General features: G+C 43.4%; 1 protein-coding gene across 5 annotated transcripts in view; it reads left to right on the top strand.

The window, feature by feature from the left end:
• Nucleotides 1-18,646, top strand: part of Tiam1 (TIAM Rac1 associated GEF 1) — a 361,212-nt gene that overhangs the window by 289,840 nt on the left and 52,726 nt on the right. For all 5 annotated transcript variants that reach the window (XM_047563443.1, XM_047563441.1, XM_047563439.1 and 2 more), the window contains 3 exons: nt 5,898-5,979; nt 11,355-11,441; nt 16,495-16,719. In XM_047563443.1, coding sequence (XP_047419399.1) covers nt 5,898-5,979; nt 11,355-11,441; nt 16,495-16,719 — 394 coding nt within the window. The remainder of the gene's footprint in view (nt 1-5,897; nt 5,980-11,354; nt 11,442-16,494; nt 16,720-18,646) is intronic.

Raw genomic sequence — 18,646 nt, 5'->3', positions numbered from 1 at the left:
CTCGGAATTTTAAGCCTTGTTACCAGGTCTCCTGGCTGCACTGATGGTCTTTTACCATCTTTTACCGTTGGGAACTCTGAAATCAGCTGGGGCTTGTCAGAATAAAAGCTCTAACTCCAGTTTTCTGTGACTTCCACATGCATAGCAAGACCAAAGTGTCAGATCTTGTGGGTGAAAAACACCTGCCATCTCATTGTGTGTCCCAGCTCTCATCATACGAATTCCTGGGGACCATTGTGTGTTTGTATTTCAACAGACTTGGGACATGGATTCCAAAGCAGACCTGGCTCTCTAGATCAGGCCTACTGGCATACTGACATTAGAACTTAGCAAAGCAGTGAGATGACAATACTTAATGTCTGGGGCTTTACAAAGATTAGAGAGAACGACTGATGTAGTAGATGCTAATGGTCGTTCTTCAAGTAAGCCAGTGACAGGTTCCTTTTTCTAGCTGGGTGGTGCATTTTTCAGTTCCAGTAAAGAATGATCTCTCTTCTGGAGATCTTTCTGCCTGGTCTGTATTTAGTCATCCCTCTGGGGGCCACGCTGCTGCATGCCGTGTCTGTGTGAGTGATACTGGGATGACTTCAGACTTCACCAGAGACTGGAACTGAAAATGTAAACCCAATGTTCTCTTTTTGGAAAGGGGAAGAAGCATGGTTTAAAGACTAGTAAGGCACCTTTATTGGGGTATACTTTACATGTAATGAAACTCTCATGGGTTTTCAGCACATGATTTTGATGAGTTTTGACAAATGTATACAGGCACGTCTCCACACCTCAATCATAATTGGGAATGTTTCTGTCATCCAAAAGGTTACCTGAGGTCCCTTTAAGTGTTTTTAAGGATATGTAAAAGAGGGAGTGCATTTGTAACTGTCTTGTCATGTTATGTAATAGAGGAGGATCAAAATGAGTCCATTTTCAGCCATCACTTGGTAAGTGTTGATAGAAGAAGCTACATTCAACAGAGAGTAATATATGCTTGCTCAGATGTGGAGAAAAGTCCAGTATTTGTACTCTATGAGTACAGGGGGGGAGTCTGTTTCCTTATTTTAAAAAGGGAAATATCAGCTGGGCATGGAGGCATGCACCTGTTGTTCTAATGACTCTGGAAACTGAGGCAGGAGGATCACTTGAGCCAAGGAGGTCAAGGGCAGCCTGGGAAACATAGCAAGACACTTCCTCAACCCTGCCCTCCACTCCCAGATAAAACCCCCTACAGGGAAGTGCTTTGCTGATATCACTGGAATAGCTGATAGAGTGTACATTTAGTATCTTGGGTTAGTGAATTGTTCACATCCTAAATTACAGAGATTATACCTTGCTATTTACCATGTCCTCTACACATAAGGAGCTGGTATGAGACATTCTTTTGAAATTTTATTGATTTATTTTATTTTTACATCTTGGCTATTGTATGGTATTATCCAACGTAGAAGACTAAGGTGTGCCGAGCTTAGTCTGTTTGGATCTATAATTGCTGTATACGTGGTATAATTGAAAAACAAATGAATCTGAACCGGGCATGGTAGTGCATGCCTGTAATCCCAGCAGCTCAGGAGGCTAAGGCAGGAGGATTGTGAATTTAAAGTCAGCCTCAGCAACTTAGCAAGGCCCTAAGCAACTCAGAGAGACCTGTCTCTAAATAAAAATTTTTAAAGAGCTGGGGATGTGATTCAGTGGTTAAGTGCCCCTGAGTTTAATCCCTGGTACGAAAAACAAACCAACAAAAGGTAGCTGAAGGAGAGAGAGACCATGTATTTTGTCTTGCCCCGTTGCTGGAAACCTCTAGCCCAGAGACACTAAGGAAGCAGATATTACTTGCTTTCATGCTCCATTCTTCCCAAGGTTCTAAATCTTTTTATGCTTTGGGTTTGGCTGCCTGGTGAAGCCTCTAGATCCTTTCCAGAATAATGTTTCCATTGCACATGGCTTAGTGAAATAGTTACCAAACTATTTTTTATTAAGATCATATATGTGCTCATTAAATGACAAGACCTAGCAATAGGTCTAATAGTAGCTGTTCTGAAATAGTGATGACCATATGTAATACCGTGAGATATCAGTAACAACTGGAATGTGTTTTGAAAATAACTGAATTCTATTCATGACAAAGTCATGGGCGTTGTTTATGTATTGCTTTTGTTGCCTATGTGCATTTATGATTGAAGGAAATGCCAACTTTCATTGCCATGTGCAATTGAAGCATTATTCTGAGAAGGGATCTAGAAGCTTCACCAGGCACTTATAAGTATAAAAGATATCCCTCCCCCCATCTTCCAAGGTCACAGACCATGTGGGTTCTACCCATGGGTCCCTGGTCTTGAATTCCTGCTCCTCTGCCATTAATGCTGAGTATATAGCATCCCAAGGCAGGGCCTTCTGAACAGCCGGAATTCTGGATGCCTTTTGAGAGTGTCCAGATATTCACTTTAAGGTCCGTTTCTAAACAAGCCTCAGTCCACGCACTGTTCATTGTTTTCCCAGCTGACCCTATTCTGATATTGGTGCCCTGGGGGAACGTGCAGGCATTTGAAGTTGTTTCCTTAGAAATGACTCATTCATATATGATCCCCCTAAATATTTTGTTCTGTGCTATTGTTCCTTTCAACCATCATTAGTAAGATCAATAATTATTAGCAAAAATGTGTCTTAGATTTGAAAGGCCATTTTGAAGGGTCTAGTATTTTTATTTTTGTGGTTAGGAGAGTCTCTTGTTTATGAATAACCAGGAATAGCTATCTATTTATCTTCTTTGCCTGTTGTGTTAATGTAAGTGACCCTGTTTGGCTACTTTTTCATGATTAGTTGATTGTCAGGTTCAGCCCATGGAATGATCGTGAACCTGGTTGTACAAGCACAGGCTTGTCGAAAACCAACACTAAATGGATTTTTCTTAAAGTGACAAGTGGAAATAAAGAGCTTGCAGAAACACTAATCAATTTATTTATTCTTTATTTATTTATTCATTTGGATAGCAAATATTTAGTTAGCATTGGGTGCCTGTCACAATCCTAGCTATTTTAGACACTGTGGACTGTGGACTGTGGATGTACAAACTCCTGCCCCCGCCCCGCCCCTGCTCAAAAAAAAAAAAAAAAAATCCTGACTTCTATTAGGACCTCTATTCAGTTTGCAGAGATGATGACATAAAAACATGTCAATAAAGAAGTTAGGGCAAATGGACATAGAGAGATGGGGCACCTGCAAGCTTAAAGGTGATGAAATTGAGGACACGTGTTTTGGAGGTGTTTTGTACAAAAGTGTCTTTGAGGGAACAAAGAGGGCAAGGGAAGAGGTAGCTAACCTGGTCTGTGATGAGGATGAGTGGGGAGGATCAGGAAGGTGGGATGCTGGGGGAGGGGAGGCAGGGAGCAGGACAGGCCATGCAGGGCCTAAGTGAGGAGGGAACCTCAGGAGAGAAAGGACATGGTAGGTGGCTTCCATACCCCCACAGGTTGGAGTAAACCAACTGCTGGTTGAAAATATTAAAAACTGAAAGGTTTCATTGTTGCCAATCTGTACTATGTAGTTAGGCGTGTGCTGGCTCCACCTGCATCAAACAGGTACAGACTGGTTTTTGTCATTATTCCCTATGCAATATATTTTAGCAACTGTTTGCATAGCATTCACATTGTATTAGATATCTATATAAGCAGGTGATTTAAAGTATATGGGAGGTTGTGCATAGGTTATATGCAAATGCTATGTCATTTTACATAGGGACTTGACTGTCCCTTATGTAGAGGGTGTCCAGAAAGCAGACTCCCACGTTACCCAGAGATGACTGTCTGAAATTCTGTTGCAATGGGCTCATTGTGGCTGCCTTGTAGGCCTTAAGGTGTCAGGCAGAACTGATTAGAGGCCAGGGAACCAAGTTGAGACAAGAGGTGAAGGGTGGCTTGTTCTGGGGCACCCCAAGGAGACATAGGAAGAATGATTGATTTTGTGAGACTCAATTGCCTGCAAAGAATTGCCTAAAGTCTGGTGATCTTTTGATCCACTTCTTGAAAAATAGGGAAACGTGCAACATCATTGTTTTAATCAAGTAAAGGAAATTGTTAAAGGTCTTTATGTATAAAATGACTGAATTAAAATGTTTCTGCCTCCAGGTGTTGCAGTTGTATTGAAAATATATTTTCAAGTGTAAACCCTTCTTGAAATATATATATATATTTTGATCTTTTTATTAAACCAAAGCGAGGTGGTATTACGCCAGAGCGGGAAAGACTGCACAAAGCCCTCTTCCTACTGGGTCTTTGCAGAGATGATTGGAGCAGTTATACACTGCCCCCTGGGGGAAAGCCTTGGCTCTCAAGGATGTTTAAGAAAATAAAACTAAGGCTCTGTTCAACTGACCTGAACACAGTGGCTAATGTTTTAATGAGCATTCTGTGGTGTGTTGATATATATTAACTTTCCTAAATTTGGTATTCGTGGTTTTGGTAACTGTATTTTCTGAACTAAAAATTAGTATAATTGATTTCTTCTAATGAAGTAATTTATGGAAGCATTTATGAAGTATAGAAATAAAACCGTATTCCCTTTTGCCCTTAGCATGGTGTATTTGCTGGAAGCTTCTTTACATTAGGGTGTTGAAATAGATTCTGGCTGTATATTCAATGCAGGCGTTTTCTGGGCTCCTGGGTCCTAAGAGTATGGCTTACCTCTCAAATGGCCAAAGCAAGTAAACGGAAAGAAACTGACATTCTTTTCTACTTGCTCGATTAGGATGATTTAGGGGTGAATGAGAGGGTGGTGAGGGATGGGCCAGGTTTAGCTGTTCACCAGGACTCTGTTACTGCTACAGGACAGATTTTTCTGTTATTATCCTTGGCTCAAACTGCATCTTCATTTCACAATCAAATAAGTGTTTAAGTTCCATATGAGCCTTTGACATACTTATTTGTTTTTGGAATTTTGTCTTTAATTTCGAATTGCACGTTTTGGCTTATTTACCAAAGCAAGTTGGTTTTCTTTACTTTGGGAGGATCACAAGCATAGTGGAAAGAACTTCAACTCTAGAGAAAGCAAAAAACAGCTTCAAACCCCAGCTCTGCCCATACTGGCCTTACCGATTTATTCAAGTACTTTCTCGCCAGTCTTATTCCCTTCATCTGCAAAATGGAGATCACAGTTTTCTCATAGAGTTAGTATGAGATAGGCAGAAAGACACAGGTGGAACTTCAAGAAGTTGTGGTCTTGATGATGGTAGGCAGACATATGATAACAAAACAGCAATTAAATTAAATGGCAGTGTCTCTGATCTCTCCACTCTTCACTGTTCTTATCTTGGCTTAATACAGAAACCCTTTCTCTAGGCTTGAGTTTTTAGATGGGAAATTAATTTATGTACTTAATTTTTCTAGCTAATTCTGCTGAAGTTCAGTGGCTAAAAGAGAATGCCTTCTGTTCACATAATTTGTTTTCTGTTTCAAGGCTAACCTTTGTCTCTACCTGTCTGTACTCTGGTGAACTTTTTAGGTAAGAGTCATACATGAACAGAGAAGACTGGTAGCATGGAGATTTTGCCTATTTCCATGTGACCCATGCCAGCATCCTTACAACCTCTTTAACACTTCCCACCCCAGGACTAGAGATTTTGATTACTTTAGCATTATTTTTCAGGTCTGTGATAGATGAGTGGGATAAAAATAGACACACAGAGTGATGTTAGGGAATTATTTAGAAACGAAGCTGTAGCTAAGTTTGGGAATGTGAATTCTGGTTGCTGCTTTGACTCTTAATAGGTTCCATCCAGTGAGAAGATTGTGATGTGATGTGAATTTCCATTGAAGTATCAATCATGAAAAAATAGATTTACGAAATGATGACCATTCCTAAGAAGTTATTTATAATGAAATCCTAATCAGACTCCTCTTTGTCATTTGCAGCTGTATAAAGAAATTGAAATTTGTCCAAAAGTCACTCAGAATATTCAGATTGAGAAATCAGATGCAGCCGCTGATAATTACGGTAGGTTTGTCTGTCTTTGGTGTTTGTGTTCGAGTTAGAGCATTTCCTCTGTTAAACATGTACTTATTTACAACTCAATAAAAAGTCTTCGGGGCCTATTTAAAACAGAACACATCTGGCTCCTCTACTGTTCAGAGCAGCCAAACTGGGAAGAAAAGTGATACTTTAAGACTTCAGCCTTAATTTTCTTCAGTACAATCTTTGGGATTCTACTCTCATGAAAACAGGGATATCTTGGGAATGGGTTATTTTATAATATGTGGTGCTTTACATATGAAGGGAGTATCCATAAGCATCCCTCTCCCACAGACATAAGCACTGTCTGCCCAACAGGTAATGTTGAAGGGACTTATTTTAGTGCTATATCCAGGGTCCCCAAACCACGCCCAGGTTTGCTGACTGTCCATAAGGACTTCACATCGTCTGATCCATGACTGTCTATAGCCAAGAAATGACACAAAGCAAAATCAGCAAAGGTGCACATCTGGGGATCCCTGCCTGAGCTTCCACAGTTCTCCCCACAGAGTCACATCAGGTTAATTGTGATAACCGCATGGAAATGCTGCCCACCACGAACATTCCTTAGAGACAGTGCCAGGGCTTTCCATGGGAAGTTGCTCATGGAGACAGCTTTTGCCCAGCACAAAAAATTCTGGATGCTCAGGAGGAGAATGGGTGTTTACCATAAGTCATGTCACTTTTGCAAATAGTTTGGGTACCAGGAGCCATGTTAGGGTGTCGGAAACTCTCTTCATGTCCAAGTTCCCAGAAGCTAGCCAAGGACCAAACCTGTAAGCAGGTCTTTCAAAGAATCGTATTCGGGCCCACTATGTCAATGTGTTTCTACATTCTGGTGCGGTTAATTATGTAATTCTTTCCATATGTTTAAGAGTAGTCTTCTTTACTTAGTCTTAAGCTGTTGTAGGTTTTAAATAGTAACAAAGTTGGTGCTTGACTAAAGTGGGTGGGGAAATCCATTCTGTGTTGTATCAGTCAGGAGTAGCAAGGTTAGTTGAGGTAACAAGCAGTCACCAAAGCCCAGCAGCTCAGAACAGTGAAATTCTTTCTCATGTTTACCATGCATTCTGTGTGGGTTGTTATTCCAATACCCAGACCTTGAGCAGCTGTCACTTGGGACATTGTGGCTTTGTGGAAGGGAAAGAGAGGAGGTGGTGAAGCAAGTGTGTGCTCACACACAATCAGTGGGCACAGCAAGTTGCACAGTCAAACCTGACTACAAGGGTGCAGAAAAGTGTGGACCTACTGTATGCTAGAAGGAGATTTCCACAGGAAATGACATAAAGACCGTTGCATATGCACACTTAAGATTTCTCTCTAAATCAGATTGTTGCTTTTTGGTGTTTGAAGGTCTTCAAATCCTTTTCTGAACAGCAGGATATTATATTCCTTCTGCACCTTCGCAGGCAAACAATCATCGTCTCAGAATGCTCGTTAGAATGTTTCCGTCTGATGAAAAGAGTTGAATTTTGAAGCCCTGGCCACTTGTCTTACACCTTTACCCTACTTACTGCTTGACCTTAGGACTAAAGACATCAGAAGGCCTGGAGGATGATTTTGATGGCAAAGAATCAGTGTTTACAGAAGGCTTATCATGCTGAAGTGTGGCCTCAGTGATTAAAGCCATAATTGGTGGCCTTGGTATAATTAAGTGTCTGGTCCTCCAAACTCATGCTCCATGATGATTGTTGTTTTTCTCTTTAGTTGATTTAATTTCTGTTGAGTGGGGTTAAAACTACAGAAGGCTGAGTTTCCAAGCCCTTGGATTCTTATTCTAACACTGAGTGATTTGGGAAATCAGAAATAGGAGCTTGGCATAAAACTGCAACATTGTCCTTGGGGGATGTGTGATAAGGTATTACACAGATACTTGAAACTGTGGACAGTACCAGACCATGTTCACTATGTGTTCCTCTGTGTACATACCTTTGATGAAGTTTCATTTATAAGTTAGGCACATCAAGAAGTTAACAGTAGCCAATAGTAACATAGGACAACTATAACCATATATTGAAACAAAAGTTGGCCACAGGTAACTGAAACCATGGGAAGTGAAATTGTGGATGGAGGACCACTGGGGACCACTGAACTTGATATTTTTAAAATATTGTTTTATTAAAATGACCAAGTTGCTCCCAGATGCCACTTCCCTTCCTATCTTGAGGGTGTGGCACCAGGTAGCAGTCCACACGGTATTGTAAACAGCACCTCTCGAACTCTCTGATGCAAAGAAGCAGGTGTTTGGGTGTAACTTCCAGTCTTTTGTAACCGCCACTCCTTTTGTAAAGCACCTGGCCCCTTGCTTGGAGGTGGTGGCAATGTCCAGTTATGTACGGAGTTCTCAGGGTTAAGTCTTGGTCTTGCCCTTACGTTACTGTCAGTAGCAAACTCTTGGCACCAGTTCCTGAACTTTACTTTGAAAAGGCACTGATGTGTATGGCCAGTGACCTCAGCTGAGCCATTTCTTCTCAGTGCTCCGATTTCTGCTGGGATAAACTGTTCCACTCGCCTGTGGCTGAGCAGGTTAAAGAGCACCCGCAATCGTAGGAGACCTGCTTGCCTCTGACCTCAAGAGCTACTAAGGAGTCCAAAGTCAGCTAATCTGCATCCAATGTTGACACCTACCAAAGCATGGCTTCCCTTTATACGCTCAGTTTGGTGTAAGGAAAAGCTACTAGCACATAGCACCAACAGGCACACACAAACCCTAACAAGACAAGACAGATGCTGCTTTCTATTTTACAATACTTGAGGAAGGAAAATATGAACTAACCATCCAGCACATGACACAAAGTTAGAGTTAACACTGAGTTAATCTCTGTCTCTTGCTTCCCTCTCCACTCCCAGGCCATATTGTGGAAAGCAGCCCAGATGGTTCCATGATGCTTAGACCCAGCATGATACCCAGTCTGCCTTCAAGGCCAGTAGGCACCAGCTCAGCCACTGAGCATTCCTCTTCTCTGGATGTTTCCCATCCTATTGTATTTGACACACGTGTCCTCCTTAGGGTGGAGTGTGGATATTCACTGTATCCTGGACTCCGGTTTTGAGTGCTCCTCTGGGTCTCATGTTTGAATTTCCAGCGTGAAGAATCGGGTTGTCCATCGTGGTAGTTGCTCTTAGTTTCCTCACATGGTTTTCATCCCTTTCTTCCCTCTCAGGATCATCGCTCTGTTTTCCTCACAGGACACTTCCTGCTTTTGCAAGTGACAGCCTTCCAGGTGGTGGATAGGTTGGGTGTATATAGAATGAGCTCCTTCTGCCCCCTGTGGGCAATCATTTTGGACTGTGTTTGACCCATTTGCTGAGAACTAAGAGTTTTGCTCTTCTATTTAGAAGGGAAAAAAATATCTGACTTTGCCAGTCAGCTCTTAAGATCATTATGTTCTTCAGTCACCTCAGAATAAACCAGTTGTAGGGTGTTGATTGTTTTCTTCATTTTTGTCAGTGCAGGGGATGGTGACAGAGACCCTGCAGCAGGCATGTGCTGCGTGGTTTAGTGGGGGGGAGCTGTCTTTCTGGAACACTACAGAAGCTCCTGTTGGCCTGACCCCTAGACAGGTATCTGGCAGTATGAGCCCCAGGACAGAGCAGGGTGCTCTTCACATTTGCACATTTGGGCTTCCTTGGGTCTTCTTCGGAAAGACACATTACCCTTTCTTCTGCCCTCTTTCTGGTCCCAGAGAGTTCCCCATCAACTTGAGGAGTGCAATCTGCTTCTCAGATCCTTATTTTGTAATCTGGTGCAAAATTTCGTAGTCATTTGTGGTCCTCGGACTGGATGGCTTCCTGGCTCTCTCTCCTTGTTTTTAACTTTTTGATTTTAAAAAGAAGACCGAGGAAGGAGATGATAATAGAGATAAATGTCTGAACTATGACTTAGAGTAGACCCTCAACTTTGCCTCCCCTGCCACCTTCTAAGTTAAGTAAGCTGCTCCCTCTGCACCCCGTCAGGATGCATTTGTTTTTAGGGGGAAAAAAAATTACTGATCTCAGAATTTTATAGAATTAGGTATTTCAGAGAGGAGATGCCATTCCCTTCAGGATGGACTCCTACCCATTCTTTGCCTTGCCATCCCTTTGTTCTGTAATAATAGATAAATGGGGAGAAAACTGCTGAAATGCAAATAAATATGCCTGTGTTAAGGCTAAGGTGGCTTCAATGGTTCATCTATAAAATATTTTTATTTCATTGAAGCTTCTTGAAAATCTGAAAATTATAAGTTTCTATCAGAATGGCATTCAAAATAGAATACTAGGAAGCCTTTGGAAAGTCCTCGGGCAGCTTTGTGCCATTTGCTCTCTGAGGGAGTTACAGTGCCCAGGGTGTGGGCAGTGGCCACAGGCAGCTTTGCCCACATAGGTTGTCCATTTCCTGGTCCTGTGAACTAAACAAAAACCCACATGTTCTCTTGGACATGACCTGAAAAGTCTCAATGAGTCCCTGGTACCCAGCTTTGTAATGAAGTACTCCTTTTCTTTTTTGCTTGTCTGTTTTTTTAAACCACTGTGTCCTTTCCCTCAGCATTTAGGCAGTGATCCATAAATAGTGTGAGTTTTTTTTTCCCAGACTTGAAATTATTACACTATGTTCATTCCCGTGGACCTTTTAGGAGTGTGTGCCAAGAAACTTTTCCTCCAGGAGAGTAGGTGTTGGTGTGGATATTCAACTCACTCATGAGGAGTTTGTCACGAGGCCATCCAGAATCAGGGTGACCCAAACTAGTAACCAAAAGAGCACCCAGCATCCCTGAAATGACCCAGAGTACCTAGGTCTTCCTCTGTCTTCTTTTCTGAAGTAGTAAGAAAGCCGAAGATTAATTAGCTCATAATGTTATGATCAGAAGTGGAGTGTGTAATCAATTAATTGGTTTTAGTTTGTAAAGTGAGTTACTACTTATCCCTGCCTGCAGAATTTTGTTAAGCAATGCCCATATGGCAGTACAAATACATGAGCACATCACAGAGTGGGACATTTGTGACGAATCCTAGGGCGCAATGCAAGGGACCCTAGTGAGGTAAGCTAATCGGTTCTATGCAGCAGAAGAGAGTATGTAAAAGGCAAAATGGTGACATTTACCAGAAATCAAGGTAAAACAAAATAGCTTCTTCCAAGTGGGTGGTTGGGTGGGTAATGTGAAGATTGATGCACCAGGTGATAGTTACTTTTATAAGGAGCAACTTCTTTTAGAGGGATCTAAAAACACATTTTTCTGCTTTGTAAAACAATCTGAGTGGGGTAAGGCTCTGGCTCCAAACTATAACCCAAAACGTTAAACACACCTGGTTCACAGCAGGAACTTCCTGTTTGCTAAACATTCAGAAGGTATGAGTCCTGGTTCTTTCGTGTTTTGCAGGGTTTTCACTTTCTTCGGTGGAAGAAGATGGTGTTCGAAGGCTTTACGTGAACAGTGTAAAGGAAACTGGTTTAGCTTCCAAGAAAGGTGAGTCTGTGAGTGTCTTGTCTGTCTTTCTGCAATTCCCTTTGAGTTTCTCTGGTTGGTGGATGAGAAAGATCTGCCCAGAGGATTCTTGTGTGACGTGTGTTTGAGCATTGGCACATTGCAAACCCTTCCAAAGAATAAGGATTTATTCTAACCCAGGTGTGCAAGAAATGTCATCTTCTTGGGTTTTAAATCCGATTCTGAGGCCATTTCTGTGGTGCTGGTGGGAAGTTCCATTCAAACCACACATGGAGGTTCTGCATCTCTAGGAGGCTGTGGAGGTTTGCAGGGGGTCCTGCTGGAGCAGAACTTGTGGGAGGCCTCTCTGCACTGGTCAGAGCTGTCTGGCCCTTGCCAGAGTCGGTAGAGTCTTGTGAAGCATATATATTGTTGCTTCCATTCCTGGAGAATCTTTGCAGAAGTTGAGAACCTAGGGATTCAAGATCCAGCCCTTGTGCCCCCGCCTTGCAGAACTCTTTCCTGTTTGCCCTCAAAGGATTCATAATGCGTTTAGGCTGCTCTTGGAATCCTGAATCTCCATCCTCTTTCTACTCCTGGAGTATCTTTTTACCCTACATTACCATCGATCCTCCATATCCATGGATTCTGCAGCAGCAGATTCAATTGACTGCAGATCGAACATATTTAGAAAAAAAAAAAATAAGTTGAGTCTTTCCGGAACATACAGACCCTTTTTTCCTTGTCATTCACTATTCCCCAAACGATACAACTATTTACACTGTGTTCACACTGCGTTAGGTATTACACGCAATCTAGAAAGGATTTCAGGTATACAGGAGGATGTTGGAGATTATATGCACATACTGTGCCATTTCACATAAGGCACGTGGGCATCCACAGGTTTTGATGTGCAGGGGTTGACCTGGAATCAAGCCCCCGAGGATCCCGAGGGATGACTGTGTTTACTCACTGTGAGTTTCCGAGGGCCACTGTAACAAACAGCCACCAACTGGGTGACTTCAAGCTACAGAAACTTCTCTCGCAGTTCAGGAGGCTAGATGTCTTAAACTAGCATTGGCAGGATCGGTTCCTTCTGTGTCTCTCAGGGAAGAATGTGTCACATGCCTCTTCCTGGCGCTGGTGGCTGCCGGTCATTCCTGACATTCCTTGGTTTGTAGCTGTTATCAGCTTTTGCCTCTGTAGTCACATGTCCTTTCTGTGTGTCCCTCCTGTCTTTACCTGGCCTTCTAACAACACCCTCATTTAGTGTAACACTCACCCTAAGTCCTTTTGAGCTTAATTATATCTGCAATATAATATAATTACTATATCATTTTAGTTATCTCTGCAATATACATGCCAGCCTATTTCCAAAGAGGGTTACATCCTGACCCTCTGGGTCGACGTGAATTTTGAGGGGACACTATGCATCCTGCTATGCTTACTGTAGTAAGGGTTTCTTCTTGCTGTGGAATTTTTAGATTTGTTAAGACAGTGGCAAAATAACACATGTTGAATGTCTCTGGCAAACTTGCCTGGGACACCTGTCCTTAGAGGTATTTACCCGTGTGTCTTCTGTTAAAGATGGCTGAATAGAGCAGCCAGGGTACGGAGGAGTGTGGACCTCCCCGCTCCTTCCACATTCTGGGTCAGCATAGTTCTGGATGGTTTACGGCTCGCGGGCTGCCTGCGCAGGTTGTTTGGCCATGTGCTGTAAACTCTGGAGAAGCGCCACCCACAGACACGACTGTGCCTAGAAGTGACAAGGAGAGGGCAAGCGAGAAATCAAGTCAGAATTATTTATCCGCCAATTGTCGTGAAGCAGGACTTTCCTTCCTTTTCCTTCAGTAATTTCTAGGTCATTGACAGCCTGGAGGCCTGAGTTTGATACAGACACATCTCTCAGCTAAGCCCAGAGATGATGACAAGGTTTATTCCCCTTCGAACCCCAAAGCCTGATCTTTATCTCTTTAGCACAATGAGTGTGCTGGTTGGTGTGGCCCCGGGGTGGGAGTTCTGCTGTGCTGGTTTCAGTCACATCCTGTTTTAGTTCAAAGTCCTGGTGTTTGATGAAAACAGACGGTTCTCAGCTCCAACCCTCTTCCCCCACATAGCGCTCTTCTCTACAGATGTGGGAGTTCAGGAGCATTGTCCTCCTCTTGGGCCACAAACTGCCTGACACCCACGTGTGGACACCCCCTGTGTGGACATCCCATGTGTGGACGGCAGTGTCAAGAGGGTATTGTTAGGGTATTAGATTGTGTTTTGTTAGATCTGGTCTTTAATTGAAGACTCAGTCCCCTCTCTCCACCACCCCGGTAATGGCCGACCCACTGTGGCCATGCATCAGGGTGACATCTGATCATAGAGTGTCCTCCTCCTTCAGCCTCCAGCTCCTGTGTTAGTGGAGTCTGCTCTTCTCTGTAGCCAGCCTTTGATAGCTGTCCTATTGTGACGACTAAATCTTTTCTTGTCCAGATGCCACACTTCCAGAGCCTTGAACCACTGATTAGAGTGTGGAATCCAACTCTGGTCATTGCTCTTTGGATACTATTGGTATCTCAGTGTCCCTCTTAAAATGACCCTGTTGCAGCCAGGGAGAGCCCAGTGGGATGTGGCCTAATTGGATCTGAATGTTCCATTTGCACGAATTCAGGTTCGGTTCGTTTTTCTTTACTTTGGTTAGCCACACTGGGCTGTTGGCTAGACGGCGTAAACCCCAGATTCCACACCCAACTGCTCGCCTTCACACACAGCTGCCTTGGGTGGGAGCTCCTGGTGGCTCCCCTCACAGAATTGACATTTTGTATCCAAGTATGGTATTTTGCATTTTATCCACCGTGGGCATGTTTGTTTGGGGTGGTCATTCTACTCTTGGAGTTCCCTGAGGGGACTGTCATCTTTAGTTTTTTCCTGATGGCCACACAGGGACCGAGCCATCAAGAAAGCCATGTGCCCTGTTACTCTAGACAGCTTGGATGCTTCCAACCTTTTCCCATGGTCAGTCATTGTTTCCATGGTGAGTTGGGGATTATTTCTGAGCAGGCTGCAATTCTTTGTCAGAAAGAAAAGTTGGCCTGTTTCTTCTAGTGAACAGTGAGAGCTCGTGTCTGGTGAGTGGGTTCCATGGAGTTTTACCCGGTTACATCATCTGCTCTCATGTAACCCACTTTCCCTCTCACACATGAGGAAACCGACACTGGAAGAGAATCAGTGGTGTATATCAATAGTCACAGAGCCATCCCACGAGAGGCAGTGATGGAGGGATCTAGGTGGGGGACGTTGCTGGCCATTATCATGGGGCTGCCTTCTCCTGCTTACTCATACCTGTATTATGTTCCTACAGTTGCCATAACAAAGTACAACAAACGGGTGGCTTTCAACAACAGAAATGTACTTTCTCAAGTTCTGGGAAAAGCCAGAAGTCTTAAGTCAAGGTGGCTACTCGAAGGTTCTCTACCGGATCCTCTCTTGTTCTCTTGCCTTGGCTGATGTCTGGTGGCCCCAGCTCTTCCTTGGCTTGTGGCTGCATCCCTCCAGACACCCTCTCTTGTCTTCGTATGCTTCCTCCCCTTCTTTCTGGGTCTCCCCTGTGTCCTTACAAGGACATTTGTCACTGGGCTTAGGATCAGATGACCCAGCAAAATGTTTTCTCAAGTTCCTTAACTTAATTACAACGGCAAAGACACCTTTTCCAAACGAGACCATGTTCACAGGTTCTGGCATGTGAACATTTTGGGGGACCATTCAACCGACTACCCACTCCTGTTCTGCCACTCATGTGGACCTGGAACTTCTTTTTGAAAAACCTCATCTGTGTTTTTGATTTTTAAGTCTTTTTGTACTTACATTAAGTTCCTTTAATATCTTACTGTAAGGACTTGTGTTGTTTTAAGAAAAGACCAAACAAACAAAAACCCAAAACCTTGCTTTTCACAAGTAGAAATTTTTGTGTATTCAGTCTGAACCTTAGGATGCCCAAATCTTTTACCTAACAATGAAATTAGCTTCACAGAATGTTGCCTCCGATAGGGAAAAAAACGTTCTTATTTCTCCTCTGTTCCCTCTCCAACCATACTGTTTCTTGGAGTATTTTGTGGTAGAAAACAGATTTCAAATATTTTGGAAACCCGAGTAAGGATAACCAGGGTGTGTGACTCAGTCAAACTGGGAACTGAGAACCTCTTTGTAGAATCATTTTTCTTCAGAATCCAGAGGTGGGATCCCAGATGCCTCAGGGGCTGGGTCACTTCTCCCTTCTGCAGTTCATTTGTCTTTGCACTTCATTTACTTCCTTTTCTCAGTTTGTTTTTCTGCCTTAGCATTTAAAATAAGAAACACATCTCTTTTTCCTTCTTAGCTGAGAGGATACTCTTTCCTTCCATGTTCTTCCCTAGCCTCTCCCTTTCTCCAATTGCTGGAATATTCCTTCCATACAGGTTTGAACTGCCCCAGAATTAGTCACAACTTCTTGGTCTTCCAGGTTGGCTTGTTCTGGACTGTTCCATTGGGTCCCAGACTTAAGCCCCTCCCCCATCATGCTTTGCAAAGGTAGCAGCAGAACTCTGGGGACTTCCTGAAAGATATTCTCCCCAAGGTCCCATGTCATTAGAAAGGGAGGGGACAGAGTATTGCATTTGCATGTGTACACTGTTGGTCTTTAAGTGTATTTGGAATAAGCTTCACTTGTGAATTTGTAGCCAGAGGTTTGGGTTTTATAGAAATGATCAGTAGACCTGAATGTACCCCAAATATCCTGATTGCAGCACAGAATCATTGGAAGATGGCCAGTATTTGCATTTGTGAAGAGAAATTGGCAGATGCTTAGAACACATCAATTGAATAAGGAGTGAGTTTGTTTAGGTGATGTATTGAGGTCAGGACAGGCACACTGAGTCCAGAACCTTCTGAAGTCCAATCCCGTGCAAAACCCCGATTATCACTTGGAGCCCTGTAGCCTGCTGGCAGCAGCACTTGGGGCTGAGGCCCCAACCTTGAGAGCTTGGTGTGCCCTTTCTGACAGAACTTGTAAGTTGTTATGTTCTGATTTCTGCATGTGTGACATTAAAAATTTTCCACCTTGCGTTGGCAGGCCTAAAGGCGGGAGATGAAATTCTCGAGATCAATAATCGTGTCGCAGGCACCCTGAACTCATCTATGCTCAAAGACTTCCTCTCACAGCCCTCGCTGGGCCTGCTGGTGAGGACCTACCCTGAGCTGGAGGCGGGAGTGGAGCTGCTGGAAAGCCCGCCCCACCGAGTGGACGGCCCCGTGGACCTCGGTGAGAGCCCCCTGGCCTTCCTCACCAGCAACCCAGGTAGGCACAGGACTGGGGGCCAGCAGAGCGCCATTCAGCCGGGCCCTGGAGGCTTGCTATGTGGCTTGTGTGTTTCAGTGGGCTCCCTCTGCCTTTCATGCAGAATAAGACGTGTGAGATGGACTGATTACCGACTCTGTGCTTCCTGTGCAGACTTCAAAGGGGCAAGGAGTGTGTTTTTGTCGTGGAATAACTGTCTTTCTACAAATCTACCTGTCCTCCATAGAAAGCTTTATAATGTGTTTGCTAATTTGGAAAATGGCCAGGGACTAAGGCCACCATCTCTTGACTATGGATAGAGATATGGAGATACCTGCTGGGAATCACGTAAGAGGCTGAGACCCTCAGTCTTATCCCAGCCTCCAAGCCACCCAGTCCTGCGTCTCCTACTGTGTGAAGGGATATGGTCGGGATGCCCAGAGTGGAAATGTGTGCAGAAGAGCTCTTTGGTCTCTGGCTCTCGGGCTCTTCCAACCTAGAGTCTGAACGTGCACCCGTCTGCGGAACCCCCTGCCCTACCCCATCTGCTGCTCTTCCTCTCCTTCCCGCTCCCTCTGGCAACCTTGTGCTCATCCTAATGGAAGCAGCTTGAATGCTACCTCCCCTTGGAAGTCTTCCTGGGACCCCACAGAGTTTGCTCCCTCCCCTCGGCTCCCGTGATCCCGAAACGCCTTTCCTGTGGGCTCTAACCATATGATAGATACTAGGCTTACTTTCTTGTGTCTATGTCTCCTCTTTGCTTGTCTCCTGGGAGTGGGTTTAGGTTCTTTATCTTTGTCTTTCCTGCTTTTTGCACATAGTTTGCTACACTGGCGACCCATTCCTGTTCAGCGAGAGGTGGGCGCAAGAGTGAAAAAATGGACAGGGGGATGGTTCTTGTTTAATTGTCTCTGCCTGGGTTCTGGGGTCTGGGTTTTGGAAGTTGTATCTCGGAATTATTTTCTCTTGGCTTGGGTTAAAAAAAAAGTCTTTTAGTTTTCACATCTGAGTTGGGCATTTTTCCTGCCATTGTTATTTTTCAAATTACCATCTGAAGTTTGACCAGCTAAGAAACCCTGCAAAGTTTCCTTCATTCCTTCGTTCAGTGGTTTCCTGGAAGAATTTGACCTGTTGCAGCTTCATAAATTGCTTGCATTTGTTTACCAGTGACCTCCTTGGTTTATGTGTCATGGTGCACTCATGTCCCAGTTGCATTTTTTTAAAAAGTGACTCCAATTAGTTATGTGCCCTAAATAAAAGGAAATTGAGACCTTGAAGGCTATTTTTTGATATGACCACAAGATGGCAGCATCGATCCCTTAAAACTCCACTCAGCCTTGTTCTGTATGTGACTTTGAATCAGGCACAATATATTAGATTAGATTATTTAAAGGGTTTTATAAGCTGGGACGTGCATACTCCAAGCAACAGTGTGTGCAAAATTGTCTTTTGGTTTTATGTTTCTTATTTTCCTTCCTATCAGTTATAGATATAAAACCAGTGTTACCAAAGTACAATCCACAGGCCAAAACCAGCCCATTGCCTGTTTTATCAATAACCTTTCACTGGGACACAGTCTCACCGAGTGACTTACACCTTGCCCCTGCTCTCCCATTACAATGGCAGAGTTGAGTAGTCCCAAATACTACCAGGCCCTGTGTGGATAGGGTTTGCCAAACACTGGTGTAAAGTATGACTGGAATTACTTACAGTCTTCCTTTAAAGAAATCACTGTTGATGTTTTGGTCTGTTTTTTCTTTAAAAAAAAAAAATATATATATATATATATATATATATATATGCATGAATGTGTGCATCTATGTTTCCAATTTTAACAATTAAAATGCATATGTTTTTATATATATATATATATTTATAAATATCTGAGTGTGTTCCGTACACAGTGGCTGCCCTGTCTTCTGTGTGATGATGTTTTAGTCCATGGCTG

Source organism: Sciurus carolinensis, chromosome 9 (assembly GCF_902686445.1).
Source record: "Sciurus carolinensis chromosome 9, mSciCar1.2, whole genome shotgun sequence".
NCBI classification, from domain to species: domain Eukaryota; kingdom Metazoa; phylum Chordata; class Mammalia; order Rodentia; family Sciuridae; genus Sciurus; species Sciurus carolinensis.
This window is presented reverse-complemented; position numbering and strand designations above follow the sequence as displayed.